At 39.8% G+C, this 17,531-nt stretch overlaps 1 protein-coding gene across 1 annotated transcript in view; it reads right to left on the bottom strand.

Annotated features, from left to right (window-relative positions):
* Positions 1–836: 836 nt before the first annotated feature.
* Positions 837–17,531, bottom strand: part of LOC121865132 (putative neural-cadherin 2) — a 49,027-nt gene continuing 32,332 nt past the window's right edge. The window contains exon 5 of the mRNA XM_042364457.1: positions 837–955. Within this exon, the coding sequence (XP_042220391.1) occupies positions 837–955 (119 nt within the window). The remainder of the gene's footprint in view (positions 956–17,531) is intronic.

The raw sequence follows: 17,531 nt of genomic DNA, 5'->3' as shown, positions 1-17,531 counted from the left end.
CCTCTGACTCCACAAAAACACAACCCCTGACCTACTTGAAAAAAAAATCACACTGACTAACAATTTGCTAAATTGAACATGTTAAAATTCGAGGATATTAACACTTACTGCTGTGCCCTCTTTGTTTATAAATCCGTCAATCACTTGATTGCCAATAATTATTTATAGAGATACAACTTAAGACACCCAGAGCTACTAAGACCACGTTCTCCTCTTAGTCCCAAACCTCTATAAAATATCATGGTGTGAAGGTGTGGAACAACTTGCCCCACCTATCTGAGCAAAGCCTATGCTTCCTGTCTTTAAATTATCTCTTAAAAATATATATTTTCTAAGTATTAATATTTTGGGGTAAACCTACTTTTATTGTACCACCAAAACCATTGTAACCATTATATCATATAATGTCATGGAGATACATAGAAATTACCATTGCAATAATTATGTACGTGCAGTCAAGACATGATACTGACTGTTTCTGTCCTCCAGTTCATCTTAATACAACCCATGTTGCCTTGCTTCCCTCCCTTATCATATTAATGTATATCATCTCCACTGTAAAATATGTATGAATTTATAATTTAAAAGTAAAAAAAAAGAAAGAAGAATGTAATAATAAATAAATAAATAACGAAGTTATTCCAGATGATACTAAATGTTACCTAATACTTCCTTGAGATAAATGTACGATATACAATATATCAGGTGCCTTTAAAAGAGCTCAGGATCTCAGTTGGCTCAAACATGTCAATATTGTTATTATTATCGACTCTGTATCTGTATTTTCCTGGCCAAATAAACTGTTTAAATATCAATATCAATAGTAGCACGGTTTATCACTCGATTGTAGCGAAGCATTCTTCTGAAATTATATTCTCTTCAAACAGTTCTTCAAATGGAGGTGTCACATCATCAAAGATCTTCGACACATACCGTGCATTTTCCTTGCTAATGCCTGCAAACGAGGAGACAGTATCACAGCTACTATAGGCATGGAAAATACCAAGGGTTCTTGATCTTTATGAACTCATGTCCCATCGATCAATCTTATAACTGACGCTAAAGAAAACTATACCCAGCGCCTTGCGTTTGGGCATTGAAAGGCTTCTCTTTTGTGAGTCTGGCAGAAAGCATTTTGTCACGTCATTTTCTTCAATGGATGTAAATGGCACAATTTCAGAGAGATAAACAAGTATCATACGTTTAGCTACAGTACTCCAACCACAACCTGCACTATACTACAGTACAGCTAAGTGTTAACATGCACCACCAGCATCCAATTAAAGTTGAAAACACATGCACCTGGAAATTAAAATCAATTATTTTTATAGTAATAATGTGTATATTGCAAACATAAATACTAATTCGTATAATGATATGATTATTGTAAGAAGGTACTAAAAACTATTATTGAAATATGAACTCATTATTTTATTATTTTACATTGTTTTTGAATTGTTAAATCTGCAGTCCTGGTTTGCAGGATTACAGATTTTATAAAAAAGTAAGTTTCACTGACTTTATTTTAATATAAAAATAAATGAAACAACATATATGAAATGTCATACAATATCTAAGCCTTCTGTGTCAAATCTTTATTTGGGTAGCCATATTGGAAAATGGCTACCATCTCTAAACTAGGCTATCTTCAGAGTAGCTCCATATAAAAAAATGAGTCCAATATAGTCATCTACAACTCCTAAAAATTTCATTTTTTTTTATTCTGATGTTTTTCTCATATATCTGCCTCTTTGGCAGTGAGGATATTAAAGGGCATTTACACGTCAGTGGTGCTCCTAGATGGTCTGAAACCAACATTGAGACTCTGGGAGGAAATTTTCTGCCTCAGATAGTTGTCTAAGGGGAACTCGAGTGAAAATCTTACCACTTACGGAAAGGAGCAAAATCCAGTAGTTGCCACAGTCTGAATAGTCTCTCTTGTTCTTAAAGATATTGACTATAGTAGCGTCTTTAAGATCTTGGAGGATTCCCCCTGTTCCCATTTATTCTCCAGGAGAGAGTGGAGGCAACTGGTCAAGCAAGGGTCCTCCTGCTTTATAACACCTCAACTGGGAATCCACCAAGTCCTGTGGCTTTTTTTTTCATCTGCTTGATGGCGTTAGCTACCTCACCATGGATTGGGGGATAATCGAGGTGGGCTTGCTTTGAGAGCTAAAAGAGTTGCTGTGTAGACAGGCCATCCATATCGGTGTTTCGAATGAGCAGGGAATGGTAGTGTTTTTTCCAACATTGAAGGCTGCCTTCTTCGTTTCTAATTAGGGAGTTAACGTCGGATGAGCGGAGGGGAGCAGTGATGTTTGTAGTTGGGCCATAGATTGCTTTGGTGATATTGAAAAATTCGTGCATCTGGTGTTGATCCGAAATGTTTTCCGATCACTGTAATATTTTAGTCTATCATTCGCTCTTCATTTCCCGAAGCTTACGCTGGAGCACGTTTACCAAACTGCAAACTACAGTACTAAGAGAGAAACATGTGGTTGGCGAAAGACAAGAATATCAATACCAAAAATTCCTTGAAGAAAGGCAACAAGGCGGTAAAATACTTCAAAGTAAACCAATATAGAAAGAATGTAAAAAAAAAGACTAAAGAGGAAAGGGCATAGGAGTGCACTTCACAAGTAACGATTGGTGTGTTAGATGACCAGCACTCTAGCGCCCACCATAAAAACACACCGTCGGTCACCGAATAAATTAGTAATTTTTAAATTATTTGGGGAAATGGCTAATGGTAACTATAGAAATCATTGCTATTGTTAAGGTGGGGTAAATAAGCGAAAATTTGGAGGGTTGAAAATATAGCCTTCTTTTGAATTTAGATGAATGGTAACAGGTTTCCACAATGAGTGGAAGTTTGGAGATGAAACGATATCCTAAAGAGTTTAAATAGAACTACAGAAAACTCTATATGAACAAATTTGAGAACAAGTGGGAGTATCCCATTTTGGCCTGATGCTTATTTTTTTTTAATTTCCATTATATATATATATATATATATATATATATATATATATATATATATATATATATATATATATATATATATATATATATATATATATATATATATATATATATGCAAGCAAATCACTGTAGGTGCGCGTGATCTAGGTATATGCTGATAACCACAAGGAAAGAAGAAAACACGAAGTTCCCAAGCGCTTTCGTGTAATTCACATCTTCAGGGGTGAGTACAGACTAGAGAGAGTAATACAAATCAAGGTGTATATATACAGAGGAGGGTGAGACCAGGTCCACAATGGTCAGGTATTAGGTAATGACCCTACTAATCTTTAAATAGCACACAACGGTTGGTGGTCAGGTCAGATGGTCAGGTGACCCGGCCTTCTCACCTGATCACAAATCTTCTTAATTACAAAATTGTCCAGCTTGTACATGCCGTTACTCAAATTCATGTTGAATGCTTCGGTATGTTTAATAAGACTAGATTCTATGATGTTCCTACTATCAATTGAATTACATGGTAATATTGAGGAGGCATTATCCCAGTCAATGCAATGCTTGTTATCCCTCAAATGAACAAACAGAGCATTGGATTCCTGGCCTGTCCTAACACTGTATTTGTGTTGTTTAATTCTAGTTGCAAGATCTTTACCTGTCTGGCCTAAGTAAAACATATTACATTCCTTGCAAGGAACTTTATAAATGCAACCAATTGTGTTGTTGGGGGAGTTCTTGAAAGAGAAATAAATGAATCCCTTCCATTTCTTGATATGCTTATCATGAGAAATGGCCAAAACTATAAATTTAAGGTATATAGAAAGCCCACAGGGGTAGACAGTTTCATTCACTTTTTATCGAATCACCTTGAGTTTACCAAAATGTCAGTTTTTTCTGCTATGTTCTTAAGATGTCTGCGTATTTGTGACTCTGAATTTATTGACGATGAATTGAAACACATTCGTTCTATTGCACAGAAACTCGGGTACCCTTCTGTGTTTGTTGATCGTTGTTTTAAAAGGGCTAAAAAATCCTTTCATTCCTCTCAAACCAGACAAGTTCCTACACTTAAGAATATTTTGACTCTGCCCTATCGTAATGAATTTGTCCCGTTAGTTCGGTCCCTCAAGCTTCTAAATATTAATGTTGTTTTCAAGTATGACTCAACCATTACCAATATGTTAATAAGGAATAGCCCAAGTTTGAATGTAAATGGAAGTGTTTATTGTATTCCATGTAGCAAATGTAATTGTAATTATGTAGGTCAGACAGGAAAAACACTGCAGCTCAGAATCAAACAACATAAGTATAATATCAGAACTGCATCTGAAAGCAGTGCCTTGTTCGTTCATGTTAGGAATAATAATCACCCCATTGCTTGGGAAAAAAGCTTAGAAGTATTCAAATCATCTTGTGTCACAGAAAGACTTCTGGTTGAAGCTAGTTTGATTAAGGAATTAAAATCAATAAACCTTAGTGATGGTCAGTTCAAAACTGATAATATGTTACATAAATTTATTTGTCAGTGGCCCAAGGTTAAAAATGCTTTGAAAACCTTTGATCTAGATGTATGATAGTTATTTTGTGGGTTCCCTTTTTTCTGACCTGACCTGGCTAGTCACGTCACCACCCTTCTCTTAAGCTCCTCTACGTGTGTGTTGGTGTGGGGATTAGTGGATGTCATCATTTTGACCTGACCTGATGTTTTTAGGTCACCCTGTATATTTAAGCCTCTCTCTGTCCATGTAATCCAGTTGCCTCTGAAGATGTCTTGAATATATTCCTCTTGACTAAGTTGGGTTTCTTTAATCACTAACGTTTCAGAAAATCATTTTCCATTATCATAGCCTAGAAAACAAACACAAAAATTAAAAAATTTCAGGTGACATACATTAAAAACAGAACATTTTCTTGTGAATTAGAAACTTACAATATTCTACCATTCCTTGATGTTAATATCCACCGTCTTCAAAACAGTTTCGAGACAGCCTTACACAGAAAACCAACATTCACTGGTTTGAGTTCAAAATTTTCATCTTTCATTCCTCTTAATTACAAACGAAATCTAGTACGTACTCTTACCAATAGAGCCTTTAATATATGTTCAAGCTATTTCCACTTGGACATTGAACTGAAATACATAAAGAAAATACTCAATAAGAATGGTTTCCCTAAGAAATTTACAGATACTTATATCGGCAAAACCCTTAATAGGATTTTTAAAACCACAGCCTCAAATCCACACTGTTCCTAAATATTCTATCTATTTCACCATTCCATACACAGGCCAACTCAGTTTCACCCTTAGAAACAAACTTCAGAAGCTTTTCAATGACTTCTATCCACAAATTTCTCTTAGACTAGTCTTCAAAACCCAGAGTTCAATTAAATAATTATTTAAAACAAAAGACACCATACCCACACACCTACAATCCCCAGTTGTTTATAAATTTACGTGCGCTAGCAGTAGGGCAGCATATATAGGTAAAACAAAAAGACATTTGATAACTCGCATCCATGAGCACTTGGGCAGTTCCGTCCGAACAGGCCAGTTAATCACACGACCACAGCATTCACCTCTCCGTAACCACGCTCACCAGCATGATCACCCGTTTTCCTCGTCTGATTTCTCAGTTCTTGGCAGGAGCAACTGTGAGACGGACCTCCTCATTATGGAAGCCTTGTATTAATATAAAGTAAAGCCATCCATTTGTGATATGGCTTCATGTGAATTGTTGTGTTTTTTACACAAAGCCTCGTCTAAATTAAGGTAATACGTACTCCCTGTATATTTTAGTTTTTTTTTCTGAATTTAGTTTTGTACGTAGGTATCTCGTCATTTTTATTGGTCTTAAATTATAATGCTCTTTTTTATTGATTTTGCGGAAGATATATTTTGGAATTATGTTACGTTTTTATTGTATATTACCTGTAATTTTTTAAAACGTTTTGTCTTTTCTAGGCTCTGATGATGGACAAAGATTTTACGAAACGTTATTGAAGAAAGAAACCCAATTTAGTCATGATGTTTGTATTTTCCCTGGTTCTCCTCTTCGTTATAAAACTACGCTTTCCACGTAACAAGTCCATTGCTGAAATTATATATATATGTGTATATATATATATATATATATATATATATATATATATATATATATATATATATATATATATATATATATATATATATATATATATATATATATATATATATATATATATACATGTATTTTGAGATATTATGGAATAGAAGCGAATTAAAATAGTTATCAATATCAAGTCACATAACACTGATGATTGACATCTTCCTGCACCTAGGATTACTTTAATTGAAAACTTTATTAAAATATTATCTTGTGAATTATTGAAAATTCGATCCTGTAAAAAGGTGTTTGAAATGCACAGTTATTTGGGTGTGACCTATTGTAAACAAAAGCCTATTATATTTATTATAGTGCCTCACACCCCTAACAGGTTGAGTCATTACTTGAATGCTGTGTACCTCCAAGTCATATTAGGACAGGAGAGTCAGGATGTACCCTTACATGCAAGTCGTACACTCTGAGTCATGGAAAAACTGTGTGCGTAAGTTATGTCTTTACCTGCAGGTTGCATGTCTCCAAGAGTCATGGCAGGACAGGGGAAGCAGGCAGGTGGTGTTGATACAGGAATCGGGAGAAGAACAACCTTGGATCAGGTTCTGATGGGTGGTCACCTTGCTCCAGCCACTACTATTTACAGAAGTAGCAAGTGGAAGGGAGTGACCTGCTACACGTATGTCATCAACACAACCTTGGAGAATTAGAGAAGATATATATAAGAGACACGTACGGCCAAAATATCCCAAGCGCCAGTATGGTCAAAATCGATATTTTTTTCAAAAAAAGGTTAGGAAAACCACTTCTGTATCTCGACGGAGACGGAAGTGGCAATGTGGTCAATTTTGCTATAAAGTAAAAGTACCCACGCTTCACTATGTGCAGTGCTTTCCTTGTGGGAAGAGTACCAACTAATAGATAAACAACAACATATTCAATTTTATTAAAAATGAACATCAAAACATTGAATTATCAATTGTTCAAATGTATTACATGTAACTGTACAGAACAAAGACGCATTGAGTAGCAGAAACCCAATACAAAACATGATTATACAAAGCTAAGCAAATAATGGGTACCCAGTAATGACTACTCGGTGGGTGAGGAGACGCTGTGATTTGTTTCATCTTGTCGGGGCACGTTGTGAGGATGGTGAAATCTGCCTTATTTATAGAGTGATCAGTTGCATGGCAATGGTCTATGATTGCTGAATAAACTAGTTAAAACAATAATTGACTTAATCTGAACGAGCGAGCTTGGTGTTCGGCAATTATAGCCCTCAGATGTTGTTTGGTTTGACAGACATAAGCGTTGCAGCGTTTACATTTGGATTAATAAGGAACTGAGTATTGCAGCTCATATCTAAAATACCTTTGCTGTGTGTTCTCTGATCTGAGTACTATTATAAATAAATTTCCCCATAAAATTTTCATTACAACTTAGCCAGTTTGTTCTGATGGCTTTGCTATAAGGGCCAACGTATTGTACTAGAAAATAAACACTAGCTTTGCTGGCATTGGCTGTCTGGGTGTGTGATTTGAGTAATTTAGAGATCAATTTCCTAAGCAAGTATCAATGAAGTTAAGTTTGAACCATTGAGCTTTAATCTAATATACTATAAGACAAGGCGTGTGTGTGTGTGTGTGTGTGTGTGGTTTTGTCTGTTCTGGCGAGCCGAAACGGCACAATCGTTTTTCATCAAACTTGGTGGAAAAATCGCAAAAAAATTCGTAGAGTGGAACAAACCTGGTCCCATATCGATGGTTTTTTTAGGAAGCCATAACATAACCTTATTCTTTTAATCTGGAAAACAATGCAAGTCTAAGGACTTGGCGCACCTTCATTCGCTGTACTCTGTCAGCCCACGATTGCAGTTATCGTAAGGCTCCCTCCTCCTCCCCCCACTTTTTTTCTTAGCCTACTTTTTTTTTAATGTTGTTTGGATTAGTAAAGGAAGGGAGGTGAGTAAATAGAAGAATAAAGAAGGGGAAACAGAAAATAGTTAGAGATAACAGGTGGGGGGGGGGGGAGCTGAGTTTCATCATGCGTCTGGATGCGCAGTTTCAACGTTACCAGACGACTTTACAGCTACAGTGTATACTTATTCCGGTGGCTCATGGGAAAGGAGAAGAGATAAAAAGATAATAACAGGAATGCATGGAGAAGATGACTACAATAGACACAGGGTGAATATAGACAGTGAAACAGACAGGAGGTTGACAAAAATAGACAGATTCATACATGCAGAAATAGACAATATGGCAACTAACATGACAGACAGACAGCTGACTGACTGGTTCACATTAAACAAACAGACAGATACAGGCCAACAACGGAAAAGACAGACAGATTTGACGATAAAAAGAGTACAGACGGGCTTACATTCAAACACCACGCAGACGAACAGACAGTTGGGATGGCAATAGACAGGACGGATAGACTTGAGACAGATTAGAAGGCCTTCATAAACAAGAATAACACCAAATTGACCATAGCTGCGTCAGTGAGGGTAGGAGGTCTTACATCCACCAGCGTAAATAATAAGACTCGTTGAAAACTAACACAATCGTGCGGAAAGAACATCTATGGGCCTAAAACTGACTAACGTAGATGATGACTATGATAATAGGGTGTGTCATATGGTGGCGAATTTTTTTTTTTGAGTTTGAAAAATCGGCCCATGGTATTAATGATGTAGTTCTATGTGCAGAATCATGTGATATCTTCAGATTTGAAAAGTTTTCATTTTGTGCTAGGTAAATTTTAACTTGAAATCTTATGAAAATTCAGTATTCCCACCCTTTTACCAACACCACTAAATAGCTTATTTAAAGTAAAGTAAATGTATCAGGTTAATTTATTAGGATGAAAATGATCCAGAATAGTGAAACGAATGATCTTGACACATTTATTAAATTTAATATTCCTTTAGAAAACAAAATCATCAAATACAAAAACCGTTTTACTACTACGACCCGGTGTTGCTGCACACCATAGAGAACATGTCTTTCTTGCTCCTGTTTCTACTCATCACCTCCCTGCTAACCACCTGAGCTCGGATGTAGCCTTCCCTCCTCTCCTGGCTGTACACGTGACTGCTGGCCTTGCTCACTTGCTGTACACAACGCTCTATACTCTGGGTGTGCGAGGGCCAGGCAGGGACATGCATGGGGTTGTCCAGGAAAGCTCTGACTTGAACATTGGTGAGGCTACAGGTAAGAGGGGGCTCACTGCCAGCCTGGATGTTATCCAGATCTATGAGATCAGTGAGGGTCTTGGCACCTAGATTGACTTCAGGAGTCTTCCTGACCCTGAAGGAATCGTCACCAACTGATTCGTCATGCCCAGATCCTCTCATAAGACTCATATCCAAGATCTTTTTGACTGCCACTTTTCTCTCCTCCTCATCCTTACTGCAGAGCATTGTCTGCAGAACTGCCTCGGGATGAGCATACCAGGAAGATCTCCTCACAGTCTGCTCCACAATCTGAACAACCTTCCTTGGCTGACTCCTCAGGAGCTCAAGCTGGAAGAGAACATGCCTCGGACCTTCGGAGAACGATGACTTGACCTTGGTGTTGAACCAATTTGGCAAGTAGACACTCACGATGAATTGGACAATAAGTCTCAGGTTGTGAAGCTGGTTCCCTTTCAGTTTATGATGAGCGACCCAAATTCTGCAGAACCTGAGAGCCATTGTGAGCCACCTAGAATGTGAGACTGGACCTATCTGCAGGTAAGCAAGTCTATCAGGCATGACCCCAGTTTTGATGGCACTGCAAATCATGTAACCATAGTACTGGTCAGTACTCAGGTCGTCAATGACAGTATGTGCAAGCTCAACGAGTGGAGGGCCAACTGTGATTTTTTCAAAGCTCGGATTTATTTCTAACTCAGTGGCAGAGTCCAGCATCTTGCCAAGAGGACCAGACCATCTGTTGTTTGAAAGAGTCTTGCCATCCAGCTCCTGGATCAGATGTCTGAGTGGCAACTCGTTGGTGTGGAGGTCACAAACAATCCAGACCAGCTTCCTCCCAATCTTCCGCTCTATCCACTGTATGACCCCCCCTTGCCACCCTGTGTTCGTGTTGGTGCTGTCCCCTCCAATGGCCTGCAGGGTCTGGTCTACGTTCCTCTCTCTGAGCCAGTTCACAATGTTATCTGCCACTATCTCAGCTGGTTTCCTGATGTCATCTTTCTCTGGAGTGAAATGCCACAAATACTTCCCTCCTGGTTCACTGCAGCAGGAGTAGTGTTCCTCCTTCACCATGGCAGGGAACAACTTGTCAGAATCTCCAACTTTCATGAACACTTTAGTGTCATCCCTTCTCCCATCAAGTTTCTCCTGAGCTCTCCTTACTTTGTTATGATCTATCACCAGGTGAACATCATTAGGTGTTATCAAACCACCGTCAATCCAGGCAGCTGTTGCTATCTCTGCAGTTTCTCTGAGACCAGTGTGGTGTCGCATGCTGGCCAGAGCTATGCTCGGGATATCTTTCCTATTTCGAATGTTATGCCTGGAAGGTTTGGGATCATTATTTTCTGGGTTAGGGACAAAGTCACCATTCTCCTGGTCAGCACTCGGATCAGCCATGGGGAAGTCATTAAACTCTGAATCAGCTTGACTCCAATCATCGGCCTTTTTTACCTCACCCTGGGCCTTCTCAAGTCTCTTTTCCTCGGCAACTCTTCTCCTCTTCTGTCTCTCTGTGGCAGCCTCCTGTCTCTTGGACTCCGGAATATCTTGGCTAGAAATCATGAGAGCCCCTATACTGCCAGTCTTCTCTCTCTGTGCTTTGACAAATGCCAGTTCGATCACGGGAATCTTCAGTTCACGCTTGCAAATACAGGAGATGTGGGCCTCGGATTTACAGTCACGATCGCATCCAAACTCAGGACAGAGAACAATTGGGCACTTGCAAGTAATTATGTCAAATAACTGGTCCAGTTGCTTGGCAAAGCTGTCCTTAACTGCAAGTTTTCCTCTCCCAAGAGAGATATCTCTTGCCTTTTCCCAACTGGCTAGCAGTCTCTCACTAATCTTCTTCTGACTTGTTATGACTGGAGGCTTGAGCTGAGCGTTAGCCAGAGTGTACTGTGCCAAGACAGCTTTGGTCATATCACTGGCAATGTCTTTGTTTGTGTAAGTTCTTTGGTTCTTTTCACTGATTTGCCTGATTAAAACACCGTATCTCAAAGCATCTCTCAATGTAGGCAACTCCGACTTCAGGAGCTCTCTCCCAGACCCAAGATAGTGACTGAGATGGCTGGATTTTTGGTTCCTCGTCCTGACACAAGCAGCCATCGCAAATATTATCAACTTATAAATGCATCAGAATCTGAAACAGAAAAAAATATTAGTTGGGTTGTTAAAGAATGAAGTCAGAAAGCAATGTTCACTATTTAATTGTAATGCACTAATGCAGCTGTACGTTAGATTTTCGATAAATTTCACGCTAAAATTTACCTAGCAAAAGGTTGCAAAATATTGAAACTGAAATTATTTTCTGTTTATATACACTAAAATCTACCAAAAAAGTGATGGGCCATTAGTTTTAGCTGATCTTCCCTCCTATGACACAGCCTACTATAATAACTTAACACAGGTGATGACTTAAGCAGATGGTGGCTAATATAACCAGAATCAAGGTCACTTCTCTTCATAATATAATTTATCTCGGAATGATCATCAGTGATTCATAATAATTTTTGTTAATGATTTTAACCTCTCCTTATGGCGAATATTTCTTTAATTAATTATTCTAACCTTCATTCTATTCTTTCTTATAGTATATTAGATACTGGAAGTAACACGACCACGGCCATGTTTATAAGAACCACGACCATGATTACAACAACCACAACCATGATTATAACAAACACGACCATGATTATAACAACCACGACCATCATTATAACAACCACGACCATCATTATAAAAACCACGACCATCATTATAACAACCACGACCATCATTATAACAACCACGACCATCATTATAACAACCACGACCATCATTATAACAACCACGACCATGATTATAATAACCACGACTATGATTATAACAACCACGACCATCATTATAACAACCACGACCATCATTATAGCAACCACGACCATCATTATAACAACCACGACCATCATTATAACAACCACGACCGTGATTATAACAACCACGACCATGATTATAATAACCACGACTATGATTATAACAATCCGACCGCCTTGACAGATATTGCAAGTCAATATCAGTCCCATTCATTGACAACTGGGACAATTTCTATGGCAAAAGGGACCTTTATGCTAAGGATGGGGTGCACCTGTCTAGGGATGGAGTAGCAACCCTGGCTGGGGCTCTAGAGGGGGCAGTTCAAAAGATATCGAAGTCTTTAAACTGCTAAGAGAACATATGGGCACAGGGGTGGAGGAGACTGCAGTGGGAGCGGGTAAACAAGGCGAAAGAGTACAGTGAAATAGTGTTAGGAATGATGACAAAACTAAATTAGACAAGGAGTTTAAAACCAAACGCGGTAAGGGGAGGACTAAGAACACGACTAACTTAAATGTATACTACACGAACATTAGAAGTATGAGAAACAAAATGGATGATATTAGGGCCTTGGTATGTACCGAAAAATCGATATAATTGCTTTCACTGAAACATGGATTGTTACGAACCCCTCCACCCAGCACTACGAACCACGCCATCTATTGTCCTGATCTACCTACCCAGCACCACGAGCAACGCCATCTAGGGACGAGACACGAGTATGACTCGTCTTAGTTAACACTCCGGGGTTTCCCTTCTCCATATCCTGGTTGTTGCGTCACTTCCTCCAAGTCTTCTTTGTGAGCTCCAATTCGAGGAGAGAGGACTTGGCTCTGGGAAGTGACCACAGGATCATCTATCCTCTAAACCTACGTCGCAGTGACTACCTACCGTCTTCTACAATACTCAGCCTTACTCGTCAGCCATCTCAGCTCCTCACTTAAGTACTTTTATCTTGTATTGCCTCCCCCACGTCCACTTGCTTCAAAATGGTTTATGTTGTATTAATATGTATATACTGTTAATGTTTAGGTTAAGTTTGTTTAAGGGTAATTTATAAGCTGAATATTTTGTTAAGGAATTTATGGTACTTTATTATACACAACGAAAACTCGCATCCTTTGTCTACCCTTTTATAGTCCGATTGTCTTTGTTTTTTTGTTGTTGTTACCTGTTGGGATCTGGGTAGACGTATAACTATATTCTAAATCCCCAACTCGTAACAAATGGCGACCGTGACAGGACCCGACCTTAAGTACCATATTCCTTCCTCCCTTGTTACTCAGTGTTAATTATTCCTCCCAGTCACTTCTGTTCACAATTGCTTTACGGTGGTTTAAAGTTTCCTTCATATGTGTGTGCATATATTGGTATTATCGTACAGTAAGAGTGACAGCCGTAGGATATTAGGTTCCAAGTGTCATAAGGCTTACCTGTTATTACACGTGGCAGTCGTGTAGTAAGTCTTATCGAGTGTAGGGAAGAAGGGAAGAATCCGGATCTGTTTAATGCCGTACCCTCACTCCAGAGTAGGCTGTTCCATAGTCACTAGTTTAGGGTGAAGTGATATCTTGGGACGCCCCGCTCTACCAGGACCCCATAATTATAAAGCCTCAATTATTGTTCTTCTCATTATCTCATTCAGGGTCAATCATACCATTTATCAGGGTTGTTAATCCGGATCTTTATATAAATGCCGTAATACGCCCTTCCTCTTTCAAGTATATCAGGGTTGTTAATCCGGATCTTTATATTAATGCCGTAATACGCCCTTCCTCTTTAAAGTATCTCAGGGTTGTTAATCCGGATCTTTATATTAACGCCGTAATACGCCCTTCCTCTTTAAAGTATCTCGGGGTTGTTAATCCGGATCTTTATATAAAATGCCGTAATACGCCCTTCCTCTTTCAAGTATAAGGGTTGTTTATCCGGATCAATACGCCCTTCCTCTTTCAAGTATCTCAGGGTTGTTAATCCGGATCTTTATATTAATGCCGTAATGCCCTTCCTCTTTCAAGTCTCTTATCCTTATCTAAGGATCTTCTCAGAAGAACAATAATCATAAGTGTAATTTCCCTAGGTATAACTTGGTTAGTTTCCGGGACTTTCTGGTTATCCACTGCCGTGATATTTTCTAGGGTAATCCACTTATCTTATCTTTTGACCATTAATTAATTTATCTAGGTTTTCTTAATGGCCACCTCAGGATTTGTTAAACTTGGTAGTCCTGGAGGAGTGGAAGAGCAAGATACCATTTCACATCTTGAAGCATGTGGAGGAGCGTGGAGAGGTTAATTTAGGACGTGCGGCTGAGCTGGCTGATGAGTACGCCTTGCTGGTGGAGTCACTGTGCCGTAGGGAACGTGGTACTTCCCGACATGTGAGGTCCTCCTCTGATGATAACCTTGGGGACGTGAGTGAGGGCCATCAACTTCCTAATTCAAAACTTAGGTGGGACGTTCGCCTACCTGGATGACCTGGTGGTGGTGTCGGACAGCTGGGACGAACATCTGGTGCGTTTGGAGATACTGTTTGCACGACTGCAAGAGACTGGATTCACCATAAACCTGGCTAAATCTGCTTTTGGCCGGGCCTCAGTGACTTACGTTGGACCTGGTATGGTGAGACCCAAGGACGCAAACGTTAGAGCCATCTTGTCCTTCCCCACTCCAAGGACGAGGAAGGAACTCATGCGCTTCCTTGGGATGTGCGGCTACTACCGTCGGTTCTGCAGTAACTTCTCCAGCGTGGCCGGACCCCTCACAGACCTTACCAGTTCTGCGGTCCCTTACATCTGGAACCAGAAGTGCGACCAGTCTTTCCACCGCCTCAAAGCCTTCCTTGCCTCCAAGCCTGTAGTCCACCCCCCTGACTACACCTCGCCCTTCCATCTGCAAATCGACGCTAGTGGTGTCGGAGTGGGGGCTGTGCTCCTACAACCCGACCCAACCACTGATGTTCTTCACCCTGTGGCATACTACTCCGCCAAGTTGAAAAAACATCAGACCAACTACTCGACCATAGAGAAGGAGGCCCTGGCTCTGGTGTTGGCAATAAAGAAGTTTGAATGTTACCTCCAGTCTTGCCCACAAACAACCTAGTCTTCACCGACCATAACCCACTCACGTTCATCCAACCTGATTGCAGACTCCTTATCCCGAGCTCCAGTGGAAATGCAGCAGCTACTCTCCAGACGCACCAGGTGATCACCTCCTTCGCGCCCGCGCTACGGAGGTCTTTGGAGGGGGGGTGTGTTACGAACCCCTCCACCCAGCACTACGAACCACGCCATCTATTGTCCTGATCTACCTACCCAGCACCACGAGCAACGCCATCTAGGGACGAGACACGAGTATGACTCGTCTTAGTTAACACTCCGGGGTTTCCCTTCTCCATATCCTGGTTGTTGCGTCACTTCCTCCAGTCTTCTTTGTGAGCTCCAATTCGAGGAGAGAGGACTTGGCTCTGGGAAGTGACCACAGGATCATCTATCCTCTAAACCTACGTCGCAGTGACTACCTACCGTCTTCTACAATACTCAGCCTTACTCGTCAGCCATCTCAGCTCCTCACTTAAGTACTTTTATCTTGTATTGCCTCCCCCACGTCCACTTGCTTCAAAATGGTTTATGTTGTATTAATATGTATATACTGTTAATGTTTAGGTTAAGTTTGGTTAAGGGTAATTTATAAGCTGAATATTTTGTTAAGGGATTTATGGTACTTTATTATACACAACGAAAACTCGCATCCTTTGTCTACCCTTTTATAGTCCGATTGTCTTTGTTTTTTTTTTTTTGTTACCTGTTGGGATCTGGGTAGACGTATAACTATATTCTAAATCCCCAACTCGTAACATGGATCAACCTAGAAACACGTGAATTACCAGTCGAATACCAAATTGCGGGTTACAAATTGTTCCATACCGATAGGCAGACCAGGAAAGGAGGCCGAGTAGCAATCTATGTTAGGGATAATCTGAAGTGTGAAATAAATAAGGAAATAAAAACTGAGAGGAATACAGAAACAATTTGGATTGAATTAAGCGACGGTCGGGAAAAATTAATCACAGGAGTAATATATAGACCCCCCAATCTTGATAGCGTCAATGAGCGACTTATCTGGGATAAAATGCGCAGGGCTTCCATGCACAACAAAGTCTGTATAGTAGGCGACTTTAACCTTGGCCAAATAGATTGGACTGACCTTACGGGTAACTCAGAATCAGAGGATTTTCTGGAGACGATCTAGGACTGTTTCCTAAGTCAACATATAACCGAACCCACACGGGGTAATAATATCTGGAATTAGTTCTGTCGAACAGAGAAAACCTCATTAGCAATGTCCAGGTAGGGAACGAACTTGCAAACAGCGATCACAAAGAAATTCGATTCCAGTTAGATTTTCAGGGCAGACGTAAGGATAATTCCACCAAAGTACCAGATTTCAGAAGGGCAAACTTTGACAGTTTAAAGAGGCAGCTGAGAGAGGGGGTGTCGCGCTTGGCCATGAACCTGACAGATGACACCGACCTGATAACGAGATCTGAGATTGCCGAGTTCCACGACAATTTAAATAGTGAGTTACTTAATGCACAAAGGCAGAACATACCATACAAAAAACTCAGATCAGACAACAATGACCCTAAATGGATAAATAATTATTTAAAGAACATCATTGGCCAAAGGAAGGCTATAGGTAGAAGGATAAATCGTGGCGAAATTCACCTCCGGGACTATTATAGGGTATTGGCGAGTAGGGTTAAAACCGAGATAAGGAAAGCAAAGAGGAATAATGCGCAAAGGATAGCAAGGGAGGCGAAGACAAACCCCAAAGGATTCTACCAAATGTATCAAACTAAAACACGAGAAAAGATTGGACCAATACGGTCAGACTCCGAGAGCTCACTGATAACGACGGAGAAATGAGCAATAATTTGAATAAATATTTTTCAACAGTTTTCACCACCGAAAATTTAAATATGATACCCGAGGCACCGACTCTATTCAGAGATAGTGAAGAAAACAAATTAAGTGAGATAGTAGTGACTAGTAACGATGTTAGTAAGCAAATAGACAAACTAAAGCCTAATAAGTCACCTGGTCCCGATGAGATATTTGCCAGAGTATTAAAGGAATGTAAGGAAGAGCTTAGTATGCCCTTAGCAAAGTTGTTTATCATGTCCTTAAAAACAGGTGTAGTACCAGAATCCTGGAGGATAGCGAATGTAATACCGATTTTCAAGAAGGGGATAGATCACTATCCTCTAACTACCGCCCAATCAGTCTAACATCAATAGTAGGCAAATTACTGGAAGCAATCATTTCAAACTCTATTCGAAATCACCTGGAGAAGCACGGATTGATCAATGATTCCCAGCATGGCTTCACAAGCGGACGTTCT

This window comes from Homarus americanus, unplaced genomic scaffold (genome assembly GCF_018991925.1).
Source record: "Homarus americanus isolate GMGI-L3 unplaced genomic scaffold, GMGI_Hamer_2.0 scaffold2539, whole genome shotgun sequence".
Lineage (NCBI taxonomy): Eukaryota > Metazoa > Arthropoda > Malacostraca > Decapoda > Nephropidae > Homarus > Homarus americanus.
This window is presented reverse-complemented; position numbering and strand designations above follow the sequence as displayed.